This window comes from Chamaea fasciata, unplaced genomic scaffold (genome assembly GCF_029207755.1).
Source record: "Chamaea fasciata isolate MVZ Bird 193981 ecotype frontalis unplaced genomic scaffold, bChaFas1.0.hap1 SCAF_10, whole genome shotgun sequence".
NCBI classification, from domain to species: Eukaryota; Metazoa; Chordata; class Aves; order Passeriformes; family Sylviidae; genus Chamaea; species Chamaea fasciata.
In genome coordinates, this window is record NW_027094095.1 from 28554788 (window position 1) to 28579085 (window position 24298).

Below are 24298 nucleotides of genomic sequence, written 5' to 3' on the forward strand. Positions count from 1 at the left end.
GGGTGCAATTGGACACCTGCCCCTCACACCCAGCATCTCTCCTGTGGGGATTTGCTCTTTGTGCCAAAAGCAGCTCCCCTGGCTGGTGAGCAGTGTCACCAAAAGCAGGGATCAACCCAAGGAAGCAGCTTCAAAAGCAGGGCACATCCCAAGGACAGTGCCACCCTCTGATGGGCACGTCCCTGGGCAGGTGTGACATCCCTCACAGGCAGAGGAGGGTGCACCCCAAGGACAGTGTGAACCTCATGTGGGTGTCACTCCAAGGAGGGTGCCACCAGCACTTCTCTGACGTGTGCCACACCAAGTTAGGCACACCACAAGGAGGGTGCCCCAAAAGGAGGGTGCACTCTAAAGGGCCGTGTCCCCACATCAGGCAGGTTTACCCACGAAGAGAGAGGAGCCTAAGGGTGGCACCACCCCTAGGAGGGTGTCGCTGCAGGCAGAGAGAGTGTACCCCGAGGACAGTGCCACCAAAGGAGGCTGTCACCCCCAGGCAGGTGCATGGCAATTGAAGGTGTACACGGAGGACAGGGCCACCAGAGGAAGATGTCCTTTGTGGCAGATGCTGCCCCCAAGGGGTGTCACCCCCGGCAGGTGCGTGGCAATAGAGAATGTACCTCCCGAACAGTGTCACTCGGAGAGGGTGTCACCTCCTGCAGGTGCCTCTCTAAAAGGCTGTCACCTCCAGCAGGTGGGTGGCAAGAGAGAATGCACCCCGAACACAGTGTCACTCGGGGAGGGCGTCACCCTGGCAGATGGGTGGCAATACAGAATGTAACCCCCGAACACAGTGTCACCCGGTGAGGGCGTCACCCCAGGCAGGTGCACGGCAATACAGAATGCACCCCGAACACAGTGTCACTCGGGGAGGGCGTCACCCCAGGCAGGTGCACGGCAATACAGAATGCACCCCGAACACAGTGTCACCCGGGGAGGGCGTCACCCCGGCAGGTGCCGCCCCCAGGGGTGTGCCCGGCAGGTGCCCCCGCCGCGGTCGCTGTCCCCTCCCCGCCGCTCGCACCTGGCGGCGGGCGCTCCCCGCCCCTCCGCGGCCGGGCCCGCCGCGCTCCGCTCCGCTCCCCGCCCCGCCGGCCCGGCCCTGTGCATTGTGGTCCGGCGGCGGGGGGCGAACATGGCCGAGAAGCAGAAGCACGATGGGCGGGTGAAGATCGGCCACTACGTGCTGGGGGACACGCTGGGGGTCGGCACCTTCGGCAAAGTCAAGAGCTGAGTACCGCGGCCGCGGGCGGGGCCGGGCCGGGCCGGGTGCGCCCCTCGCCGCCGCCTCCCTCCCGCCGCTCCCGCGGCCTCCGCGCCGGCATCTCCTCCCTTCCCTCCGCTCCGCTGCCTCGGCGGCTCCTCTCAGCATCCCCGGGGGAGCGGCTGGCGGAGCCGTGCCCGGGGCACACGGGCGGGGAGGCGGCCGCTGCCCGCGGCGGGGATGCGGCGGCGGCGGGCGGCTGGTGGGAGATGCAGCGCTCGCCCCTCGGTGCTCCGGGCTGTCCCAGCCCCCGGAGCCCGTGCTGCGGGCGGGACCCACCAAAACTTCGCTGCCGCGCTCGGAGGGAGGCGATGGGGAGGCTGGAGCGCGCAGCGGCATCCTGCCCTTCGCTCCCGGGAATGCGCTCCTCGCTCCTTTCCTTCCCGAGGGGCGGCAGGTGCTCCGGGGGCTCCTGGAGCGGGCAGCGAAGGGGGTTCGTGCTGCCGCCCCTCCGAGCATCGCCCCGCAGCCCCCGAGCGGCTCCCGCGGGGATGGAGGGACCGCGGCGGGCGGGGATGAGCCGGCTCCGCCGTCACCCGGGGAAGGGAAGGCTCCAGGGCGAGCTCAGAGCACCTTCCAGCGCCTAAAGGGGCTGCAGGAGAGCTGGAGAGGGGCTTGGGGCAGGGCGTGGAGTGGCGGGGCGACGGGGAATGCCTTCGTGCTGACAGAGGGCAGGGTTAGCTGAAATACTGGGGGAAAATCCTTCCCTGAGAGGGTGGTGAGGCTCAGGTTGCCCAGAGAAGCTGGGGCTGCCCCGTCCCTGGAAGTGTCCGAGGCCAGGTTGGATGGGGCTTGGAGCAGCCTGGGACAGTGGGAGGTGTTCCTGCCCATGGTAGGGGGTGGGATGAGATGAGCTTTAAGGTCTCTTCCATCCCAAACCATTCCAGGATGGGGGGATTGTGTCAGGTTGGGGCTCCACACAGGGATTCCTTGGCCGGTCATTACAAGGCAGCCAACTCACACCCTGAAGGCTTTGCTTTACCTGGCTGTGAGGTTTGCAAATGTTTGTATTTCTTTTTCCTGTGAATTCTGCCATTACTTGCAAATTTCATTTTTTTTTTTAAACATGATACTGGAAAAACAGAAAACCAACAAATTTCAGTGTCTAAGCTGTGTTTCTCAGTAGGAAGTGGGTTTCGCTGGAGCTGGGGTAGCAGCTGTCCCACTCAGTGTCCCCCCACCCCACTGGGATGTGGCTGGGCAACGGGGTGCTGTGCCTGCCCTCAGTGCCTGGAGTTTTAAAATAAACCCAAATTGACAGCAGATGAAAGAAACCACCACAACCACTGCAGCTAAGTCCACCTGTGGCCATTAATCACGCCCCTAAAAATATATTGCTGTGTTTAATCCCAAACCACAAATTCACTGTCTAAAGAATTATCAGAATAAATACTTCTAACAGTGAGGACCATTTAAATCACTGATGTGTACTAGCAGACCTCAAAACTCCTCCAAAGGCAGGTTTTTTCCTTGCAGACCAATTTAAAGCTGCCATCAATAGCCTTTTTTTCCTTAACTAGCACAAATACCCCCTACCTTACGTATGACCCGAGTTTGGGGAAAATGGACATTTTCCAAAGAAATATTTCAAATAACATAAAAGAGATTTCCTAGCTCAAAATACTTTATAGGTGAGTAGTACCCTTTATATGTTTTTTTTTTTCCCCTTAATATTTTACCTACAACTGGCAGGTGAAGTTTGTGTTTGAGACTGGGAACTAAAATGAAGGAAAGGAATCTCCCATTTATACAGAATTACAGCATTTTAATCGAATGAGCTTTAGGAAAATTTGTATTTCCATGAGAAAAATAGGAGGTTTTTTGATTGATTCAAGCGTTGTGTGTTGGGTATAATAATTGCTTTTTCAGGGAAAAGTCAGGTGCCATCAGTGACATTTCTTGTTGCTGGTGTGTTGTCTTCAAATTCTGCCTTGCACAAGGTTTTGGTTCTGGCACTTTTTCCTGCCTTACTCGTCAAAGTTTAGAAATCATAATTTACAGTTGTTCAGGGCTGTTGTTATTAAAGAAAAAAGAATTGGCAACGAGAGGGAGGATTTGGTGACATGGGGTACAAACCAGAGCTTGAACTCATGGCTGGAGCTGAGTAGTCATTTTGAGTCATCAGAAGCTGGACACAGGATGGAAAAAGTCCCTGACTGCCTGGGTCATCAGGGAACTGATCTCTTAAAAAACTGCCTGAACTCTGCAAGAAACTGTCTTGTTTTAAGCCCATTCAGTTTCTTGATCTCATTTAGAGAAACTCCACACAAGGCACAGAGGGGAGCAAACAGGTTGGCAGATGAGGGCAGGATTTTGGTGATAATACTGAAATTCCATCTGTAGAAATTCTGTCCTTCTGTGATGAGGACACAGCATCTGTTAGAAGAGAGGAGGGTGGAAGGAGCTGGTGTGGTAGATGGATTGGAGGTGCCATGTCAAGCCTTGAAGTTACCATGCAGCATTTTTACCAAATAGCATTGTTTTCCCTGTCCTCCGGGCCAAAGATCAGAATAATTTGCAGAAACAGGACTGTGGAGAAGGTCTTGGATTTGGAGTTCAGCAAAGCCTTGGAGGAAGGAGGTGGCATCTCCTTCCCTGGAGGTTGGCAAGAACAGATGAGACAAACTGTGTGTGCCGTGGGCTCCTCCCACCCTGTGTGTCCCCAAAAGCTCTCCTGTGACCACAGCCCTCACACAGCGAGGTTCACAGTGGCTGCTGCCTGGAGAGCCTCAGTCAAAATCCAGCAGAGTAACCCAAATGTTTTTTTTCCCTGTGATGCCACCCACAGCATCCCTGGGGGCCTTGGTGGCTCCTTTCCCTCGCTTGTTTGCCACAAAAATGGCAAATCTGTGGTCCCTGGAGGACTGGCAGCGCTTGGTTTGTGTTTCTGTCACCTCCACGGGCTCCAGTCGGGGGCAGATCCCATTTTTCCCAGGCACCATGGCCTTGCTGCTGAAAGACAAACTCTGTGTCAGAGGGAAGATAAACTAAAGGAGACTGAGCAGATGAAGGGCGGGGAAAGGCTGATACAACACACCAGCAAGTGGCACTGGGGCAGAATTAATGCTGCGTTGCTAAACATATGTTTTGGATGGATTTCATCTTAACTTTGGGCTGAGATGAGGGCCAGCAGAGCTGATAGGAAAGGAGTTTCCTCACCCCTCCATGAGCTTCTACGTTGCCCTGAAGCATTTGCAAAAATGTTAACTGCTTGTGCTGCCTGAGCTGGTAGGATAAAGAAAGTGATGTAAAATCCCATCCTGTCAAGGGGTTTTCATTATTATCTCTGCTCATGGTGCCAAAATCACTGTTCCTCCTCATTTTTTTTTTCTTCTATAAAGATAAGTAAATGTCAGGAGCCTCCTTTCCACTTTTTTAATCCGGGGAGGCAGTGAGAGGGAAGGAGGTGTCCTCACCACCAGCCAAGGCCGCCTTTGGGGTGAGGATCCTCTTCCATGCCTGTGGGAGACCTGGGACCTGCCCCTCACTTCTGGGATGATCTGAGGTTCAGGGACAGTGACCCTGTGAGCAGAGGGAGGGTTGTCCTTACTGCCTGTGTCCAAATTCCTGCAGCTACAAAGAGCCCTCAAAGGCTTAAAAGTCTCCCACCACATAGGAAATTGTGTTCCCTCTTTGTCTCTCTCTCTCACCGAGTTCAAGGAGGCTTAACAAGTCACTGGGGACAGAAACAATAATATCTCTGTATCTAATGCTTACTGTAAGCAAAAGATGGATTACAAAATAGGCTGTTTATTTTTAATTATTAATGTGTTTGTGCTAGCAAACCTTCGCAGAGTTACACATTGTTTGTCACGGATGGGAAAGGGGATGAACTATTTGGCAATAGTATTAAAAACAGTAATTATTCATTCTGGGCATGGCCTTTTTTTTTTTTCCCCCTAGTGTATAATAAAAATTTTTCAAAGCGTATGCTGAGGCAAGGCCAGAAAGAGTTGTCCTGAAACAAAGGGTGGCACAAATCAGGGTTTTCCTCTTAGTTCAGTGAAAAAACTTTGCTTTACCTCCCTGCAGCACTGCCCTGCTCTCCTCTCCCCAAGGATTCACCAGGGAAAATGCCTCCCTGGACTATTTACAGCACTCTCCTTGCACTGCACCAGAGGAATTATCTGCCTCCTCCAGCCCTCAGCTAATCCCTAAATTGCATCTCTGCTGCAAAGCTGAGTTTATTTTCATTCCATCATCTAGTAGTTTTCAGTATTACGAGGAATAAAATGGACATGCAAAGTGGTGCTTTAATTTTCAAGGGCAGTAAAGTGTTTTATTTTTAGGATGCTCTTATTGAGGAAAGAATCTCTGGCAGGTCTTATCTGGTGGCTAATAATAGTGACCTGGTGTGCCCTGAGTGCTGCTGCCCTGCCCTTCTCATGCCTCCTGCTTACCCCGGGTGCTTCTGATCAGCTCATTAGGACTGCCAAAATTACAGGCTCTAATAATGTAATAACAAGGTTTGCTCACAATAATTAACTCCTTGCACCGCGTGTTATTACTGGAAGGGCGACGTTGGTAATTAGAGAGCACAAATATTTACTGTAAGCAGGTTTTTTTTCTCTGCAGGCTTTAGGAAACCATCTGTGTGTCACCCTGTTGAATATCACATTAGAAAACACTGAGAAGGGGCTGCTCGTTCTGAGAACCCTTTTTGGGTGTAAACATCCTGTTTTCAAGCTCTTTCTGCTCTCAAATTCAGTATAAATCTTGCTTCCTGGGAGCTTTTTGGTTTTTTTGTGTGGTCTGTTTGTTGATAACAAATGGATCCCATGCTGAATTCGTTTCATATCATTAAGTACAATTCCCCCAGTGACAGTGGGGCTGCTCCTCCCAGTTTATGGTTATGGTTTTTTTCCCTGAACACAGGAGATAAACATCAGCATCTCAATGCACCAAGTGCATTTAAAAAAAAAAAAAAAAAAAAAAAGCACGTTGAAGTTTGCATCCTTCCTAAAAGCAGAGTTTGCAGTCCAGCAGTGTTCCTGCAGCTTGTCATCAAAGCAAGAAGCACGCTGGAGGAAGTATAAATAGAAATTCATTTTAGTAATGCAAATCCCGCAGTCCTATTTTGGGCAGGGAAAATCCCCATACCATTTTTTTTAAAACAGAAGTGTGATGGTCTAGTTTTAAGACTGGGTTTTATGAGGGATTTTGTCTACCAGTGTGTTATGGTGGAGATTCTCCTCTGCCATTTAAATATATCTGGTTCTGATTAATCTAGCTTTTACATGCTATAAATCCTTGCAAATTAGCTTGGGGTATGACCTCCTCCAGCAACTCAACTCTGTTTTATTTAGTGGAGTGGTTTTGGCAGATTAGTCCCCTCTCTTCTCCCTTCTATGACTCCACTGGGAAAACAGTGAAGAGACAAAACCTTTGAAATATTTCACACCCTCCTCTTTGCTTTTTTCCCCCTTCAGAAGTGGCTTTTTGCTTATAGTGCCCTAAACTGCTCGTGTGAACCCTGCTGCACTGTTTAGTGACTTTGCAATGCTTTCTCTCTCTCTCCCTCTCTCCAATAGTTGGTGAACACCAGCTGACAGGGCACAAAGTAGCAGTGAAAATACTGAACAGGCAGAAAATCCGCAGCCTGGATGTGGTGGGGAAGATCAAAAGGGAAATTCAAAACCTGAAGCTCTTCCGGCACCCTCACATTATCAAACTGTGAGTACCCTCCCTGCCAGGTGCTCAGCTGCTCCTCTGGCCACAAAGGGCTCTCAGGCACAGCCTGCTGGCTTCCAGGAGATGGATTGGAGCAGTAAAAAATGTGGTTGAGTTTTTGTGTATTAGGTGATCCACTGGAATAGGTTTTGCAGAGAAGCTGTGGCTTCCCCGTCCTTGGAAGCATTCAAGGCAAGGATGGATGGGTCTTCAAACAACCTGGGGTAGTGGAAGGTGTCCCTGCCCGTGGCAGAGGTTGGAATTGGATGGTCTTTAATGTCCCTTCCAACCCAAACCATTCTGTGATTCCATGAACTGCAGCATGGTCAGGCTCTGAGAGCGAAACCTCGGCCTCCAGTCAATAGGATTTATGTTTTAATGGACTGATTATCCAGAGCTTAAAAGAACACTTTTTTTTTTTCTTTTTTTCCCCGAAATTTATTATTCAGACATAAGTTTTGAAAGTCGCCACTTTGATGAACCTGAGTTGGGGTCGTAAATCAGCACCTGCACTGCAGGCTCTGGGATTCCTGCTCAATCCCCAGTTTGTGCAGCCAGCCCACATTAATGAGGCACTCGATAATATCTTTGGCATTCCTATAAAAGAAAGCTGTTGAATGGTAACTGCAAGGGTAAGTTGACATTTAGGTCAGCCTTAAAACTGGCATGAGATATAGCAAATACCTGGGACTTAGAGGCAAGGGAAAACAAATTCTCTCTACAGTTAAATAACTAACCATGCAGCAACTGTTGACTTTAGAGTAACTTCACAGTTCCATGGATTTATTGGAGAACAGATTGGTATTATTTCACGAGAAAAGCGCCAGCGAGACTCCTCAACTGTGTGCCCAGCATCCTGCAAGTCAAATCCTGTTCACACATTTGTCAAAGCAATAAAAATTAAATCCAGTTTGACAATATCTGTGTCCTGTGATACATGTTGCATTCATGAAATACAGTGACAAAGATGTGAGGAGACTGGGGCACACAAACCTTTCAATAAGTTTTTAAATGTATATAAAAGAAATATTGGGGCATTTAACAGTAACTTAGATGTCTGGGTCCAAAGCTCTTCAGAAAAATGAGGTTGATGCTATTGATCTTTATGGGAGTATCCCACGTGCCCTTGCCAGGCTCTGAAAATTGCTGAAATCTCTTTGTTTCAAATTACAGCCCTGTAAAAATTCATTAAATTCATCTGAAAAAAAAAAAAAAAGGCAAACAACAACAAAACAATGAATCTGAAATAAAAGAGAGGGAGGTCCCAGCTGGTGCTGCTGTGAATTCCTGGGGCTGCATTGACCTCAACTGATCACTTGAAGTTTATTCCAGCTGGGACACTGAAATGCCTTTGCAGCACTGAGGGGTCGTTTTGAAGGAAAATGGAGAATAAATCTGCAAGCTGAAGGTGATGTTTTGGGTTTTTCCCCCCATTCTAGAAGGATTTTCCCCCCGTTCTAGAGAGAATATTTGGAAAGACAGCTTTTGGGGGTCTGCTTTTCATTTCTGTACCTGCCCAGAGGAAGCTGTCTCTAGTGCCTAGAGCTCTTTATCTTCGTTTTTCTTGATGTGAGGGAAACCAGATGGATCCTCTCCTTGCCCCCAGCTAACCAGGGCTTCATTTCTAAAGTTGTTGTTGCAGATCTTACCCAAAATGGAAATTTCAAAGGGCAGTTCTAAATGTGATGAGGTTGCCTGGCAGATATTTCAGAGGATTATTTAAAGGGCTGAAGGAAGATCATAGGTCTGGAAAAGAGGTCCTTTCACAGACAAGTGAAAGTTTATACTGGAAACAAGAGACGGCTTTTCAGAAGTGGAAAGCAGTTACAAGTGCAAGATCCAAACAAATTCTTATTTGAAGTGTTGATGTGGAATTAATAATCTGTTTAAAAGCCTTTCCCTGTTCCTGATTACTTATTTTTTTCTACATCTGCTTGTGTTTTTGAAGGTACCAGGTCATCAGCACACCAACAGACTTCTTCATGGTCATGGAGTACGTGTCGGGCGGGGAATTGTTCGATTACATCTGTAAGCACGGACGTGTAAGTGCCAGTCCCAAGTCAGCCCAGACACTTGTGTGGGAAGAGGATGGTGTTCAGGAGCAAAGTGACTGCTCAAGGGAGCACACTTAAGGTTAAGGCCCAAAATAGAAGTTGCTTCACAGCAACCCCATCTGGGGTGTCTCGTAGCGGCTCGCACGAAACTTGTGTGTGATTTTTCGTAGCGTTCTCTGGTGTATTTTCAATCCTCAAACCAAAATATCCAAGGTAACGTGTTTCTTAGGGCAAATATTTGGAAAACTGGCTTATTTTTGTGATTTTTAGCTATGGGTTGCCTGTCAAAACCGCCATGGATCAGCAGCAAATTTATGGCATGGGAGGGGGAGACCACTTGGTGTGGTCTCTGCCCCAGTCATTCACCTCTCCCAGACCCCCCTCTTGGTTCCATGTCAAGTTCTTTGAAGACTTTTCAAGGATGTGGCTTATCTGAACAACATTTTCAGATGCCAGCAGTCCCACTGGGTGTAAATCACCTGAGGTGTGGGTTGAGCCCGTGAAATGTGAGATTTTGGTTACAAGGAAAATCGCTGGTGTCTGCCCCGTGGAGCAGTTGCAGGGCAAGGAGGTAAAAATGGGCCAAAGTGGACATCCAGAATAAGGGTTCATGTGAAGGATCAGCCTGTCACATGTTCCCTCTGTGTGCTACAAAATTAACACATTTACAGCAAATTGGGTTAGGTTAGTATAGTGGTCAATGGAGCTGACTCAATTTTCTTTTCTATTTTACCCATCTAGATCTTTTCAGTGACTGATTTGGACCTTTCCTGAGCTTCTGCATTCATAAATTCAGTTTTTCATGAAGGCAGTCTTTGAAATTCATCAGTAAAAGCAATAATTGAAAATACAGTTTCTCTGATACAGCTCATACAACTTTATAGCTATGCAGGTTATTAAAATCACCACGATATTCCTGCTTCACCTGTTGCTTCCAGAGGAAGTCCATGAGGAATCGCTCCCAGCAACATCCTCTGTGGTGTTTTGTCCAGCCTGGATCTGTACCAGTCCCACTGGGACAGCAGGCCATTTATTGTGTGATAGGTGCCACCTTTAAATTCTTGACACCTCAGCTAAATTGAGGTCTCACCTTTCATCTCTGGGCCGTATCATTTTCAAACACTGCCACGTTATAAAAATGCAAGGGTGAGAAACCTGCTTTATTTGCTGCCTTTGGTCACAGGCAAGCTGGGATTTTCCTCTGTGCACTCTGGAAGCCTTTTTGGCTCCTTGCTAAGTCAAACCTTCCCCTGGCAGCTCTGCGTGCCCACCAACCCCCAGCGCTGTTCCCTCCGCTCTTCCCGCAGGTCGAGGAGGCAGAAGCTCGGCGCCTTTTCCAGCAGATCCTCTCTGCTGTGGATTACTGCCACAGGCACATGGTGGTGCACAGGGACCTGAAGCCAGAGAACGTGCTGCTGGATGCACACATGAATGCAAAGATAGCAGATTTTGGTATGTGACCCCTCAGCAGCATTCCAGAGGCGCAGCCAGCGCCGCCGGAGCGTGGCTGCGGAGCAGCCGTACAAAACCCAGAGCCTGCTGCCCCAGCCACCACCACCAGCTGCTCCACCTGGAAATCCCACCCTTCCAAACACTGCCCTTCCTGCAGCAGCAGGGATTTACTTGTTGCAGGCTGCTCCTGCACTGGCACTGAGAATGGAGCAGCAAAGTAATTTGTAAATCTCTGCTGTGTTTTAGTGTTTTAGTGACATAAAATTTACCTAATTTGTGTTTGAGGCAGGCTCAGCTAATTCAGGGTGAGCTGGCTGTGTGTGTTTATTTTCGTGCATGTTCTCCCTCTGTTTGGCCATGTGCTCTTGGCCTCAGTTCATTTTACAACAAGCAGTAACAGGAGTCTCTTAAGTGGCATTAGGGATTGAAATCCATTAAAATACCCGGGCTACCAACTCTGTCCTGGTGAGTCCTTTCTAGCAATGTAAATCCTTCTGAAGATTTACTCATTTCACAGCCCCACACAATTGCCAGATGAAGTAAGTGCTCTGGGATGAATTATGTCTCTTCTCCTCCATGCTCTGGGATTTGCAACTTAGAGGAGCAAAATTAGCCTGGAGTGAATATTCCTTGGTTGGGCATGAAAAAGAGAACAACAACTAAAAAATAACAAAAACAACGACAATAACAAAAGTAATAATTTTCCAATCAGTTCAGAGAAGTTTATCTAAATTGCATCAACAGTCTCCTTCCAAATATCCCACTCCACTTCCCTGCCTTTCATCTGGGGTCCAGCGTGTCTGGACCTTCAGATCAAACATCAGTGTCTAATAGGCATTTTGTTTTTAGGGCTGTCCAACATGATGTCAGATGGTGAATTTCTACGCACCAGCTGTGGTTCCCCAAATTATGCAGCCCCTGAAGTCATCTCTGGAAGGTAAGGCATTCCATTTCTCATCAGAGTCTGTGTGAGCACATGGAGTTTAAATTTGTTCTTGGTATTGGAAGCAGCTCTGCACATCTAGTAAAAGCAGCTGAATCCTTCCAACCTGGATTTTATGTTTGGGTGAATCTGTTGGCAAAGATTTGAGGGTTTTCTTGGTTATTTTACTTCTCAGTAGCTGTAATAACAAACTGTGCTTTGCTACAGGTGTTTACTTTGGAGGAATTATTAATACCAGATGTTGACTGTTTATATTGCTAATTAAAGAGGGTGAAAATGACTCTTTGGATGCAAATACTGAGGTTCCAGGTGGAAAGGCTTTTCCAGGCCACCCCCTCCTCTCCTGCCCACCTGTAATATAAAACACAGTGTTAATGAGGAAAACCATTCACTAACAAAAGAACCAGGAAGGTCTTTAATCACTTCCCAACACGTGTAATGAAAATACTTGTCTTCTGGTTCCTTAAGCCTGGGGTTTTGGCTGTGGCAGTCTGTTCAACCTTCAGAGCTTTGTTTTGAACTGATTCATTGAATTGACAAACTTCTTCTGTGGTTGCATCTCTCAGCATGAAACATCTGTAGAGCATATGGAGTGTTGAACACACCCCACAAGGTTGAATTGGACTTCCATGTGTTGATGTAGAAGTGTTGTCTCCTATATTTTGCTGTCAGGAACAGAAATGACATAGAATGTACATTTTCCCCCTGATTCTCTCTGTAATACCTTAGCAAAGATTGCAAATATAGATTTCCAATTTTCAGTCCTCTGAATGGTCCTTCAAACTGCCCATCTCATTATCTGCCCCCCTTTTTTTTCTAATCTCCCTTTGCCACGAGCTTTACTTTTCCTAATCCAATGTCTTTTTGCCTATATCTGTAACTTCAAAATAGAACATTTTGTTCATAACGTGTTTGCTGTGCTTATGATTATTTTATCCCTGTTTACACCAGAGCAAGCGTTGGCAGAGCGTCCTAGGAATTAGACTAGCATCCAAAAACCCTGTTGTGACTACAGCTCTGTGTGTGAAATGAGACCAAGTAAATCCTCATTGTCAAGAAGGGGACAAAGCCAGAAACTACTGGGATTCCAAAAAAATATTAATAGTATTTCCATCTCAGTGAGGGCCAGACACATGTTTTTCAGTTTGTATAGGAGGCGAGGTACATGGCAGATCAGCAGGAAGGATTTAGTCCCTGAGTGTTCCAGGGGTACAGGCAATGCAGCTTAGTAACAGCAAAAGTAAGAAGGAAAACCAAAACCAAGCCCACATGTTGCACTTTTTTGCTGGCAGCAGCTGCATCCCTCTCTCATCACTCCCACCTACAGGCTCAGGGCTGCCTGAGTTTCATGCCCCTGCTCAATATGCCAAGCTGGCCTTTTCTCAGAGCTGCATTTGAGGGGGAAAGGCACAATCCACCCTCCCTGCTTTGCTGGTGGCTGTGTGGGGTGCGGGGAGCTGACTCCTGGCTCCTGCTGCCTTCCCTGCTAGAGCACAGAAGTAGTAGAGCGTGACAGCTCAGGTTTCAAAGCCATAAAAGTGTATCTCATTTGGGCTTAAAGGCCCAAAAGACTGTTCAGGCAGTGCACTTATCAGCAAAAGAATCAGGTTTCTGATCTGTGGGAGTTGGGCATGGAGGCAGGGCTGAGGGGGCATCCAGCCGAGCCTCTGCCTGTCCAAAATGGCTTTGCTGCTGCCCCTGGCCTCAGCAGGGAAAATCTCACCCAGGGAGAAGCAGACAAGTGTTTTGGGGGTGTTCAGAGAATGGGCACACGCATGACCAGCACGATTTCCACACTGATATGTCTGCAGTGATGCTTTTCAGGAGGAGCAAGTGCAGGATGCTGAGGTTTCATGAAGAGACTTCTGTAGCTGCATTTCAACTTCTGTATTTCGGTTGGGCCTCACAGCCCAAGGGCAAGTGTTGCCTCCCAGAGTCTCTGAGGAGACGTCAGTTGTAGCAAAAAAAGAGATGAACAGGAGCAGCAAAACTGTATATTTGGGGTGTCCCGAGTTGGTGATGGCAGAGAACACATTTGGCAGCTTGTCGGAAGCAGGAGCACTTACATACCAGCACACCAAAAATAAACACTCAGAGATAGAATTACCTGTTGCTGTTTGATCTGCCTCATTCAATGAGCAGAAATTTTTGGCTTAGCCCTCAGGGCAGAAGAGCAAACAGCCAGGCAGGGCTCTTGGAAATGTGGGGTTTGGCTTTTTGGAGAGTTTGGTGGAGGCAGGGTTGTACACAGGAGTGTGGGCAGCCATGCCAGCCTTGGCATTCCTTCTCCTGAGCAGTTTGGGCTGAGGCAGATTTGGTTTGGGGGCAACCACGTGAGCAGCCCTGGCGTGGGCCGGAGCTCTGTCCCTGGTGGAGCTGGCAGGGGGTCCCCCCACCTGCCCCCTGACTGAGGAGAGGGTGAGGGTGACACAGAACCTGCTCCCTGACTGAGGACAGGATGGGGGTGACAGCTTTCCCCTGCCCTTGTCCTCATTGCAGGCTCTATGCTGGCCCAGAGGTGGACATCTGGAGCTGTGGTGTCATCCTCTACGCCCTCCTGTGTGGCACTCTGCCTTTTGATGACGAGCACGTCCCCACCCTGTTCAAGAAGATCCGTGGGGGAGTGTTTTACATCCCTGAGTACCTCAACCGCTCCGTGGCCACACTCCTCATGCACATGCTGCAGGTGGACCCCCTCAAACGAGCCACCATCAAGGACATCAGGTCAGCTCGGGTGGGCTGGGGTGGGCTGGCTGACTCTGGGGGCCCCTGGTGACTGTCCTGGGCAGGGTGGTTTTCAGGAGTAGTCAGCTAATCCAGATGGTTTTTGTCCCAAGTGATTCAAGGAGCAGCCCTGCACCCCTTCTGTGCTGGCTGGAAGTGCGTGATGATGGACAGGATGAGCATTTTTATATATATATATATACACAAATATTTAAAATTCTGTTTTATTGCATTATAAAATAGCCTTAAAAATCTCTTAACAGCACTCAGCAAAACCAGCTACAGCATGAAGTCATTCCAAGAACTTAATATCCAACAGCCATTTTTCATTACTTTATTACAAGACCACACCCCTATGGGTACCAGATGAATAGGGTAATCTGTACTTGCTGTATATCCAAAAGAAAAGGAGGAGAAACCCAAGAATTACTAACTTAATATGTAAATATTGGATGTATTACATCTAGCTGGTGTGCTAAGCTTCAACATAAATGTCACTAGGGCTTCCAGGAGTTCTCAGGTTTTTAATGCATTTTCAATGGACAGCCTTAATTCTACCCTTCAAGCAAACCCATTCAAACTTCCTTTTTTTTCCTTAATTCCTTAGAATTAGATTAATTAGTAATTCATTTAGTAATTAGTTAATTAGATTAATTACGTGGTAGAGAGGCAGCACATGTGTCGAAATTGCTGCAAATGCATAGAACCTATAGACAAGACAGTGTATGAGTTTTAGACAATTAATTATCATTGTAAATTGGGTAGGTTTGGTGCTGTGTATGTCCATCAGCCCCATGGGAATCCCAAAGTGTGAGGATCTTGGAAGTGCTGAGCTCTTACTTCAAAGCCCAATGTGCAGGGTTGTCACAATAGGACACGAAATAAAGATGACTCCAGTCAGAAGGCAGTAGAAATCAGGTTTTATTTACAATTCATTCAGCGCTTTTGTAACGTGCTGCGCTAAGAAGACATTATTGGTCCATAGGACTGAGACCTCTCCCATTGGCTAAGTAACAAAATTAGCAAACAACATATTCCCTGTTGTTATGGGAAAGCAATATTGTTTACACAAGGTTGTTTTGGGAAAGAGAAAAACTGTTGAAAGGTTTCTCTTGAGAAGAGCTAGCTCTTCTCAAGCTCAGGAAATATCGAGTCCACACAGGGTGCCATCGCCGTCCCTGTACCGGGCTGGGTTGTGCTCCCAGCTCATCAGCTGAGATTTATCCTTGCCTGGCCCTGGTTCCCCACCTTGCCTCTCACACAGAGCCTCCCCTCTGCCTTCCCCCAGGGAACACGAGTGGTTCAAGGAGGAGCTGCCCAGCTACCTGTTCCCGGAGGACCCTTCCTACGACGCCACGGTCATCGACGACGACGCGGTGCGCGAGGTGTGCGAGAAGTTCGAGTGCACCGAGTCGGAGGTGATGAACAGCCTGTACAGCGGTGACCCCCAGGACCAGCTGGCCGTGGCCTACCACCTGGTCATCGACAACCGCCGCATCATGAACCAGGCCAGCGAGTTCTACCTGGCCTCCAGCCCCCCCACCGGCTCCTTCATGGACGACAGCGCCCTGCACATCCCTCCCGGCGTGAAGCCGCACCCCGAGCGCATGCCGCCGCTCATCGCCGACAGCCCCAAGGCCCGCTGCCCCCTGGACGCCCTCAACACCACCAAGCCAAAGCCCCTGACTGTCAAAAAGGCCAAGTGGCACCTGGGGATCCGCAGCCAGAGCAAACCCTATGACATTATGGCCGAGGTGTACCGGGCTATGAAGCAGCTGGACTTTGAGTGGAAGGTAAGGGGGTGTTGGTGCCCCAGCATCCTTAATCCCATAAACTCAGGGAGGTTTATTGTTGCTGTAGGACAGGAAAGAAAGACTCCAAGTACTTCAGAAGGCAAAGAGCATAGAAAAAAAAGGCTTTATTTTTTAATTCTTACTACCTTTTATAAGGTGTTCCGATACAGACTTAACATGGTGGGTGAATAGGAATAACACCTTTCCAGTCTTATTGGTTGACTAGAGAAAGAGCAAAACACCACTTGGAGAAGGAGAAAGATTGTTTTGAGAAAGGAGAGTTGTCTGCCAAGATTGTTTTGAGAAGAAGCTTTCTTGAGAAATTTTTCCTTGGGAAAAAGTTAGCAGCTGCTAGCAGGCTAAAATCTCTCAGACCCAGAAATATCAGGCCCACAGTTTTAAGTGTGGTTACAGCCTCGCTTGTTTCCTGATAAATGCCCCCACCTTGCAGTCATCCCTGCTATTCCTTGTCAAGGCAAACTCACTGAATTAAGGTGCCAGCTGTGTGCTTCAGTGTTTATTCATGGCGTTGAAATGAGGGGTTTCTTCCTGAGTGCTCGATGACTCTGCCTCGTTTAGCTGCAGGGATAAGAGGAGCTGTTCACATTGCTAATTTTAGTGGCTAATTCCTTGCGAGGTCATCTCCAGTGCTCCTGAGCAGAGGAACTCTCATTATTTCTGCCTGGTCCTGTCAGGACTGAAGTGGCACAGTACAAGCTGTCCCAAAGGATGCCCAGATGAGGGGCAGGGGGCCTTGGGTGCTGGGTTTGTATCATTGATGAGGTGGCCTTTTCCTTGATGGAGATGAAGCAGTGCTCACAGACCAGATGTGTTTTCAGACACTTATTGCTCCCTCAAATTAGGGCTCAGCTTCTTGATTTAAACCCAGATGTTTTAGTTGACAGTACTCACTGCAGGTATTTCTCCAGGGCTGTGTAACATTTAGTCACAGTCGTTTTCAAAGTTGGAATAATAAATCCTTAAGTCAGCCCTGGATCTCTGCTGCTGTGCCTGACTCCCCAAATCCTGGTGCAGCCCCTGAGGTGAGCTCTCCTGGCTCGTGGCCTTTGGCAGCAGCATCATGTGAGCATTGGGAGCCAGGTAAGGCGAATTTCAGCCCAGATCTTCATCACCAGAGGAGCTCCCCTCCTCCCTCCAGCTCCCAAGCGTTGTACTGTGTGAATTTCACTGCGCTGCTTTTTTAAAACCTCCTGACTCCTCCTTATTTTTGATATTATTATGTCTTTAAAGCCAAGTAGCTTCCAGAAACCTCATTTCCCTGCACCAGGGAGGAGATGGACCGTGGCCAGGTGCATTTGCCCACACCAGCCAGACATTTGTTAGCTGCATGGTTTTACAGGGAGTGAACAAACCTGCTGTATTTCTGGTACAGCCTCAAAAACCAACTCAGCCCAACATCTCTGTGTAGGCAGTGGAGCTTTTTTCATACGAGGAGGTTTCACAATAGCCTTTCCCACCCTAAGAATAACTTCAGATGTGACTCTTCATCAGAATTAACTCTCCCATCCACGCAGTTGCTTCACAAATATAGCTCCGAGAAAAGATCTCATTGTAAATGAGATGCAGCAGATTGTGAGGTGGGAAGCAGCCAGGGGGAATACTCAGCTTGAGGCTGATCTACAAGCAGTGGGTTCAGCTGTGCTGGTGGGAGAGCTGTGCTCTGCCCAGCTTGCCCTGATTTCATGAGCACTGTCCATGTACGTGGGTCCACCAGTGGCCTTTTTGGTTCATGTGGCCATGGCTGCTGGTGAGGGAGGAGCAAACATCATTTTTGTGCCTGGCAGATGGGTCACTGCAGCTTCCTCAGCCAGCAGCTGGTGAATCACAGCCTTAAGAAGAATATTTAAAGATAGGAGGAAATGAAGCCGTTTGCTTCGTTTTATAGGCGTTGTCCTTTTGAGAAACTGTTTTTTTTCCCAGAAGACGTCTTGCTGGTATGTAGAACAAGTAAGGAAATAAGTGTTCCTCTTGCTGGCTGGAGTGTCCCTGCTGAGGGCAGCTTTCCCCTTGCAGGTGGTGAACGCCTACCACCTGCGGGTGCGCCGCAAGAACCCCGTCACCGGCAACTACGTGAAGATGAGCCTGCAGCTCTACCAGGTGGACAACCGCAGCTACCTGCTGGACTTCAAGAGCATCGATGGTGAGTAGATGGAGAGCAGGGAGGCAAGGCTGGAAGTTTAAGAAGCATCTTGAAGCGCTCAACACCTGTGTCATTTCAGCAAAAACGCTTTCAAGCCGTCCATCTCTGCTGCCATCCCCATTTCATTACCACACCTGCGCTCCAGCGGCCAAACTAATCCAAATTTTTCTCTTCTCTTCTCTTCTCTTCTTTTTTTTTTTTTTTTTTTCCTTTGGGCTTTTCAAGACGAAGTGATGGAGCAGAGGTCTGGCTCCTCCACGCCCCAGCGCTCCTGCTCGGCCGCGGGCTTGCACCGGCCGCGCCTGAGCATCGACGCGGCCGCGGCCACCGAGTGCCAGTCGCTGATGGGCTCCCTGAGCGGCTCCTTCGTGGGCAGCATCCCCTCGGTGCCCCCACGCCTGGGCAGCCACACCATGGACTTCTTCGAGATGTGTGCCAGCCTCATCATGGCCCTGGCCCGCTGACGGCCGCCTCTGCTGTGAGGATCCGCGCTGACTCGTCCGCCCCTCCTCTCTTTCGCGTCCTTGTTCTTCCTCCTCTCACCACCCCACAGCCCGTGGCGCAGAGCCAAGTCCAGACCCAAAACGTGCCCCCCCTCTAGCAAGGCACCAAGGAAATTAACTTCATTTCTCTCCTTGTGCCTGGCGAAATGTATCCGATACCCTCTTTTTTTTTTCTTTCCTTGTGAACCCCATGGGAAATGTCAAGGCTGTAAAGTAACAAAGGTATCACTGAGTTTTTGGGAAACACCTCCCCCCTGGTTCATCCTGAGGTAGTGGAGCCATAGCCAAGCTTCCTGCAGGGAGTTTGGTGTTTCCCTGATGCTCTGCAGAGCAGGAGCAGGATGGGCTGAGCCAGGGCAGAGGGGTTGACCAGGAGCTCTGTGAAATGGAGTGGAGGGTGATGAAGCGGCTCTGCAGTGTTCACACCCAGGCACCAGCCTCTCTGACACTTTCCTCCCCAAAGCAGCAGCTGCTGGGATGCTTCTGCTCTAGTGCAATATGACCTCCCTCCCCTCTCTTTTTCCCTCTGTTAAGTTGGGGAGGGAAGGTGGGATGTGCAAAGGTCCTGGCGCAAACCTACTGGCGGGAGGCCTCCCCATGTCCAGCCTTGGCAGAGGAGTGTCCCTAAGGTGCTTTATTTCCTCCCAAGAGCTCCGGACAGCGCTGACCTGCTCACCATGCTCGGAGCTGAAGGCAGATTGCCTTTTCCCCAGCCCTTAATCACCACCTCCCCCCAGCCTGCTCCCCCTCCCCTGCCTCACCACAGGCTCCAGGGGCTGAATCCCAAACAGGGTGAGCAGAGGACAGGATGTGGATCACCCACCTGAAAACCCAGCGCTTCACCCGAGGGTTGGGATCATCCCTGATGGGCAGGAGCCGTCAGCAGCGCACAGCTCTGGAGCACTCACCTCTCACCTCTCCCCTAGGAAGCTCTGCCTGCTGTCACCTTCCCCAAAATCACTGCCAAATCTGCCTTCCCTGCTGCTGGACACTCACTGCCCCTGCCCAAAGGCTCTCCCGTCCTGCTGCTGCCCACTGGACTGTGACCTTCGCCACACCGCTGACCAGGCAGGCAAATCCCAACCTGGAATTTTACTGTTCTTTGCTACTGGCTGTCTGAAGGATGGGATTTTATTTTTTAAGATGAACCACGGGGATTTTTAAGGTTAAATTCTTGTTACCCAAGGGTAAACCCTTAACGCATGTGATTTCTTTGTTTAAAAGGGTTGTTATTTTTTTATTACACGGGATTAATCTAATGGGCAGCGTTGGCATCTCCTTGGCTTTGACATGGTATTTAATTCCATTTACTTGATTATGAAGTAATAGTCTAATCAAGGAACAAATGCTTTATGAAAGCTTTGCCAAAAAAATCCTGGGTGGGAGGTTTGGTTTTGTCCTGGATTTTCTTTTTTTGGTGTTCTGTTTCAAGAAACAAAGCAAAGAACTTCTGCTGGTCCCAGTTATGCAGTCATTCAACTTGAAAAAAAAAAAATTAATCTGTCTTTTTGATAGCTTCTTATGACCCCTTGAGGTTTTTTCCTAGGTTGTTTTTTTTTGTACAGTTGCACTTTAATTTATACTTTCTGCAAGTTTGTATGAGAAGCAAGGAAGAGAACACATTAAGCCTTTTTTTACTAATCATTTAAGGTAATCAAGACAAACACAGGATATTTTTGCCATCTACTGGCAGTTAAATAGACCTTTTCAGCTTGAAGTCCTTTTTTTTAAAAAAAAAAGAACCACAAAATTGCCTTACTTTTGTTACAGATTGTGCTTGGATCCTCACTAACGTGACTTTACAGCTCCAATTTTTCCAGAAGCCGCACAAAGTAGAAAGCTTCCAAAGAAAAAAAAAAAAAAAGAAAAAAAAAATCAGTTTTGCTGTTAAGCTCTTGAACACTAAATCCAACACAGCAGTGGTTGGACTGTAAGCCCACAGCAGAACAGCTCTGTTTTTAAAAGAAATACTGGAAATATTTGTAGTGCTCCTAGGTTTTGTAACAAGCCTTTTATTATATTATGATTATTAAATAAATACTCTGGGGTGGAGGATGGCTTTGGTGCTGTGCCTGGTGGCTGCCAGGTGATTTGTGTCCCCAGTGCTGTGGTGTGAGTTTGGGTGGAGAATCCAAACTCCTGCATGCAAAAAAAACCCCCCAAAAACCACACCTCACCCCAGAGTCAAAGCTGAGGAGCACCCAGCCCTTCAGCAGCTTTTGGATCAAGCCGGAGATGAGCAAAGAGCCCTGAATGGTTTGGGGTGATGGAGAGAAACCCCTTTGCAAAGGAGCAGCTGTAGGGTCAGGCATTAATTCCCATCCAGAAAACAGCAGTGAGTGAAATGTGTTTGAACTGTTAAAGGCTTTTCAAATCTTCACTGCCAACTGAGCATCTTGCCAAAATCCTGGCAGCACCTGTAGCCCCCTTGATAAGGGGCTGGTGTGTTACGATCTGGGGCTCAGGAGCAGGTAGATGTACTGATGTCTTATTTTAAATTGACTCTTGTCCTCTGGGATTTCCTCCCCAGCAGAACTAACAGTATTTAGCAGCAGCAAATGCCCTTGGGAGGAAATATTTGCTTCCTGGAGGCAGGAGGGATTTCTGGGTTGTAGAATAAGCCCCTTGTGGCATTTGGCATCTTCTCAGACCCGTGCAAGCATTAACTGCTGTGTGGATCTGCAAAAACAGTCCTGCCTGGAGGGCAAGTCAGAATTACTTGGCTTTCCATGCGGAGAGACACAAGGAGATGAAGCACTTCCCTGCTCAGGGTCAGCAGAGACAGTGGAGGGAGCAGGACTGGTGGAAGCACCTCCTCAGTGACCACATTGATGGTCTGAACAGTCCATCACAGCCTTACCCAAATCTGTGCTGCACTTTGAAACACTCTGAGGACTTTAACTTCTTTTTATTATTTATTTTACCTTCAAATAAGGCTGTGTTCTGTTTCCCAGCTGCAGAGGAGCTGCTGACCTCCAGTTACATTTTCCAGAGCAAGAGTTTAACTTTGACACTGTTACACTGTGGTCAGCTCTTTTTTGAGTTTTGCTGGTACATGCACAAGCGTCGGGGAAAGCAGGGTAGACAATATTTGACCTACAGAAACTTGAATTACTCCAAGTGCAATTTTTTCAGAAGCCACTGGACAGCTGCGCTTTGCAAGCCACAAACTCACCCAAATTTTGCTTCAGCCCAAGTGGGAGAGAGACAAAATGCAAAGGATAGAGAGTTCAGATGGGCTCCAACAGAAACCTCCAGCTCCTGGATGAGTTAATTCAGAAATACCTTGTGCTGTTCTTGTTGAAAGTTATATATATGTAAATATTATATATGCATATATATATAATGTAGGTGGCATCCCTGTTGTTGGCCTCTCAGCTTTATTCTTCCAGCAGGGCAGGTGTTTGCCCTGGACACTGCCACCACTCACTAATCCCAGCCTCTGAGAGGACCTGGACAAAGGGGATGCTGTTTTTACACCCTCTTTTAAGTGTAAAGCTCATGAGTAGCTTAGCTGACCCCATCAGGCTCAGCATGGCCTTGGCCAGGGATGGGAGGGGAAGTGGCATCAGGAGCTGCGAGAATCCTGCCCTTCCACCCCCCTGACCAAAGCCCTGGTGCCGATGGGGTTTGGGGCAGGTTTATTTTCAGGAGCTGGAGCTGAGCAGGTAAAGGCAGCAGGATTTTTTTTTTTTTTTCCCCTTTAACGGGTCAGAAATGCATCTTCAGCTGCGTGTCCAGTTTAGCATTTCATGAGGTGTGTACAAGCACAGGGGAATATATGGGCAGTGTTGTAAAAAACGTGAACCGGCTGGTTCGTGCGTGTTGTGTGTACGTTGCTGTGTGTGATTATAGTGGCATTCGTGTTGGAATTGATGAGGTTTGAACAAAATAACCCTTCTGTCTACTCCTTTTCATTTCACTGCTCTTTACTGTCAGCATGCACCCCTGTAGGAGGAAGAGGGAGCTGTGTGCAGGACGTGAACTCGTGCCTTCGCTGCGCGTTGGGGCTGCTGGAAGTGGCAGCTTTGTTTCACGAGGTGCACAATTTCCCCAGCTCACGCAGGATCCCCCCGCTGAGACATGCAGGCCGTGTTTCTAAATACTTGAAGTACCATTTGTTGTGCAATTATTTGGCTTCACCCTTTTTATTAGCTGAGAGGAGAGAGGGAAGAGGAATCGCACATCTGGATGAGCCAAACCAACCCCCGCTCGAGCTCCTGCTGTTTCTTTCCTGGAAAGTTTTAGGATCTGGTTTTGTTCCAGGTATATGATGTACCTTACTAGAGTCACCTTGCTTAAGGTCTTACTTTGGTATGGGCTTTTTCATTTAGTGCTTTCCTTTGGCTTCTTTAGCCTTCCCCTTATTTATCCCTTTTTCATCATTCACTTATTAAAAAAAATGCAACAGCTTCTCGTAATTCTGAATTCCCAGTCTGCCTCTGGGCCGTGGAGTTACTGATTCAGCCAGAGGTACCTCACTCCCATGCCTGAGAGATGAACTGGGTTTCAGAGTTCCCACATGACACCTACTGATGGAACACTGACTTTTGCAGAGAGCACACTTGGTATTTGATGCACAGATCTTTGCTGGGTTTTAATTATCAAAATTAGGAGAACTGGACTGTGAATCCGAGCTCTACCTGCAAGCACGAGTACACTTTTGGTGTTAGAAAAAGTCTGTTTTCAACAAAAGCCTTGAAGTTCCTGCTGAAGCTGCCTTAATTTAAAAATCCAAGTTTATTTGTAAGACTCATCTCTGATTTTTTTTTTTTTCAAGTTTGGAAATAGTTTATTTATCCTCATCTCACAAAGCTGTGAAGTAGATCCTGTAGCCATGGTAATATTTATTCTTGTTGCTGAAAGCATGTTCATGTGTTCTGTATCATGTTATATTCACGTGGTTTGTACCTCAATGCATTTGTTTTGTTTTGTTTTTTTTCTTTTAGAGCACAAAGCAAAACTGAATCCCAGGATTTCTGTGGTGTCCGTGGCCCAGCATCTTTGGGCAGACAGAATGAGAAAGGTGAACTGGACTTGTCCACTGTAATTCCTAAAATCATACTCTAAAGAGTATTTATGATTTATAATATTATGTATTTAGGATTTTAAGGAAAAGATGCTGAACTTTTAAAAGTTCTGAATAGAAGCATCTCTTCAAACATATCATTAACATGAAGCTCAGGAAAAAAACCCCAGAGCTCTATAAACACTCCATCCTTCTCGATATTTTCTATTTTGTCAATTGAGGGCCTGGAGAAGGTTTTGTTCTCCAATTCATGGCTGTAGTACTTTATGTTATGGAAGGGCACAGAGCCCTGGTTCAGTTTTGTCCTTTGTGCATTAGATAATCACAACAGAGCCTTTTTCCTTCCATTTATGGCGTGGAAAGTGTTTCTCGGTGTACTGCACTGCATGTGATAGCTGTCTCCATGGTTGACATTTGCACTTTAATAAACTCAGAGATGAAAAGACATAAAAGCAGCAAATCCTTCGTGTTTCCTTCCTGCACAGTCCCTTTCTGCAGCCTGGGGTTGGCTGGTGGAGTTTCCCTCTGGAGATCCTTGCACGTCCCAGCTGGGGGAGCACAGATGCCCTCAGGGCTTGGTGGGGGGCAAAGGGGCAAGGGATGGAGTTAAAATTTCTATGTGAGTAATTTAAACAACTTCCCCAACCCAAAATTCGTGCCGGGAGCCAGGCCCATGCATTTACATGTGCTGACTCAGACCTTGACTCC

At 48.0% G+C, this 24298-nt stretch overlaps 1 protein-coding gene across 2 annotated transcripts; it reads left to right on the plus strand.

Annotated features, from left to right (window-relative positions):
* Window positions 1-1084: 1084 nt before the first annotated feature.
* On the plus strand, window positions 1085-24036 carry PRKAA2 (protein kinase AMP-activated catalytic subunit alpha 2). Of its 2 annotated transcripts, none has more exons than XM_066192878.1 (9): window positions 1085-1226; window positions 6793-6934; window positions 8880-8973; window positions 10293-10437; window positions 11287-11374; window positions 13880-14104; window positions 15393-15897; window positions 17932-18058; window positions 18284-24036. In XM_066192878.1, exons 1-9 carry the CDS (start codon window positions 1133-1135, stop codon window positions 18520-18522), a joined length of 1659 nt encoding a protein of 552 aa, XP_066048975.1. In that variant the 5' UTR covers window positions 1085-1132; the 3' UTR covers window positions 18523-24036. The 2 variants fall into 2 exon arrangements, with proteins under 2 accessions (XP_066048975.1, XP_066048976.1); XM_066192879.1 differs by having other exon boundaries at window positions 18290-24036.
* Window positions 24037-24298: the final 262 nt, after the last annotated feature.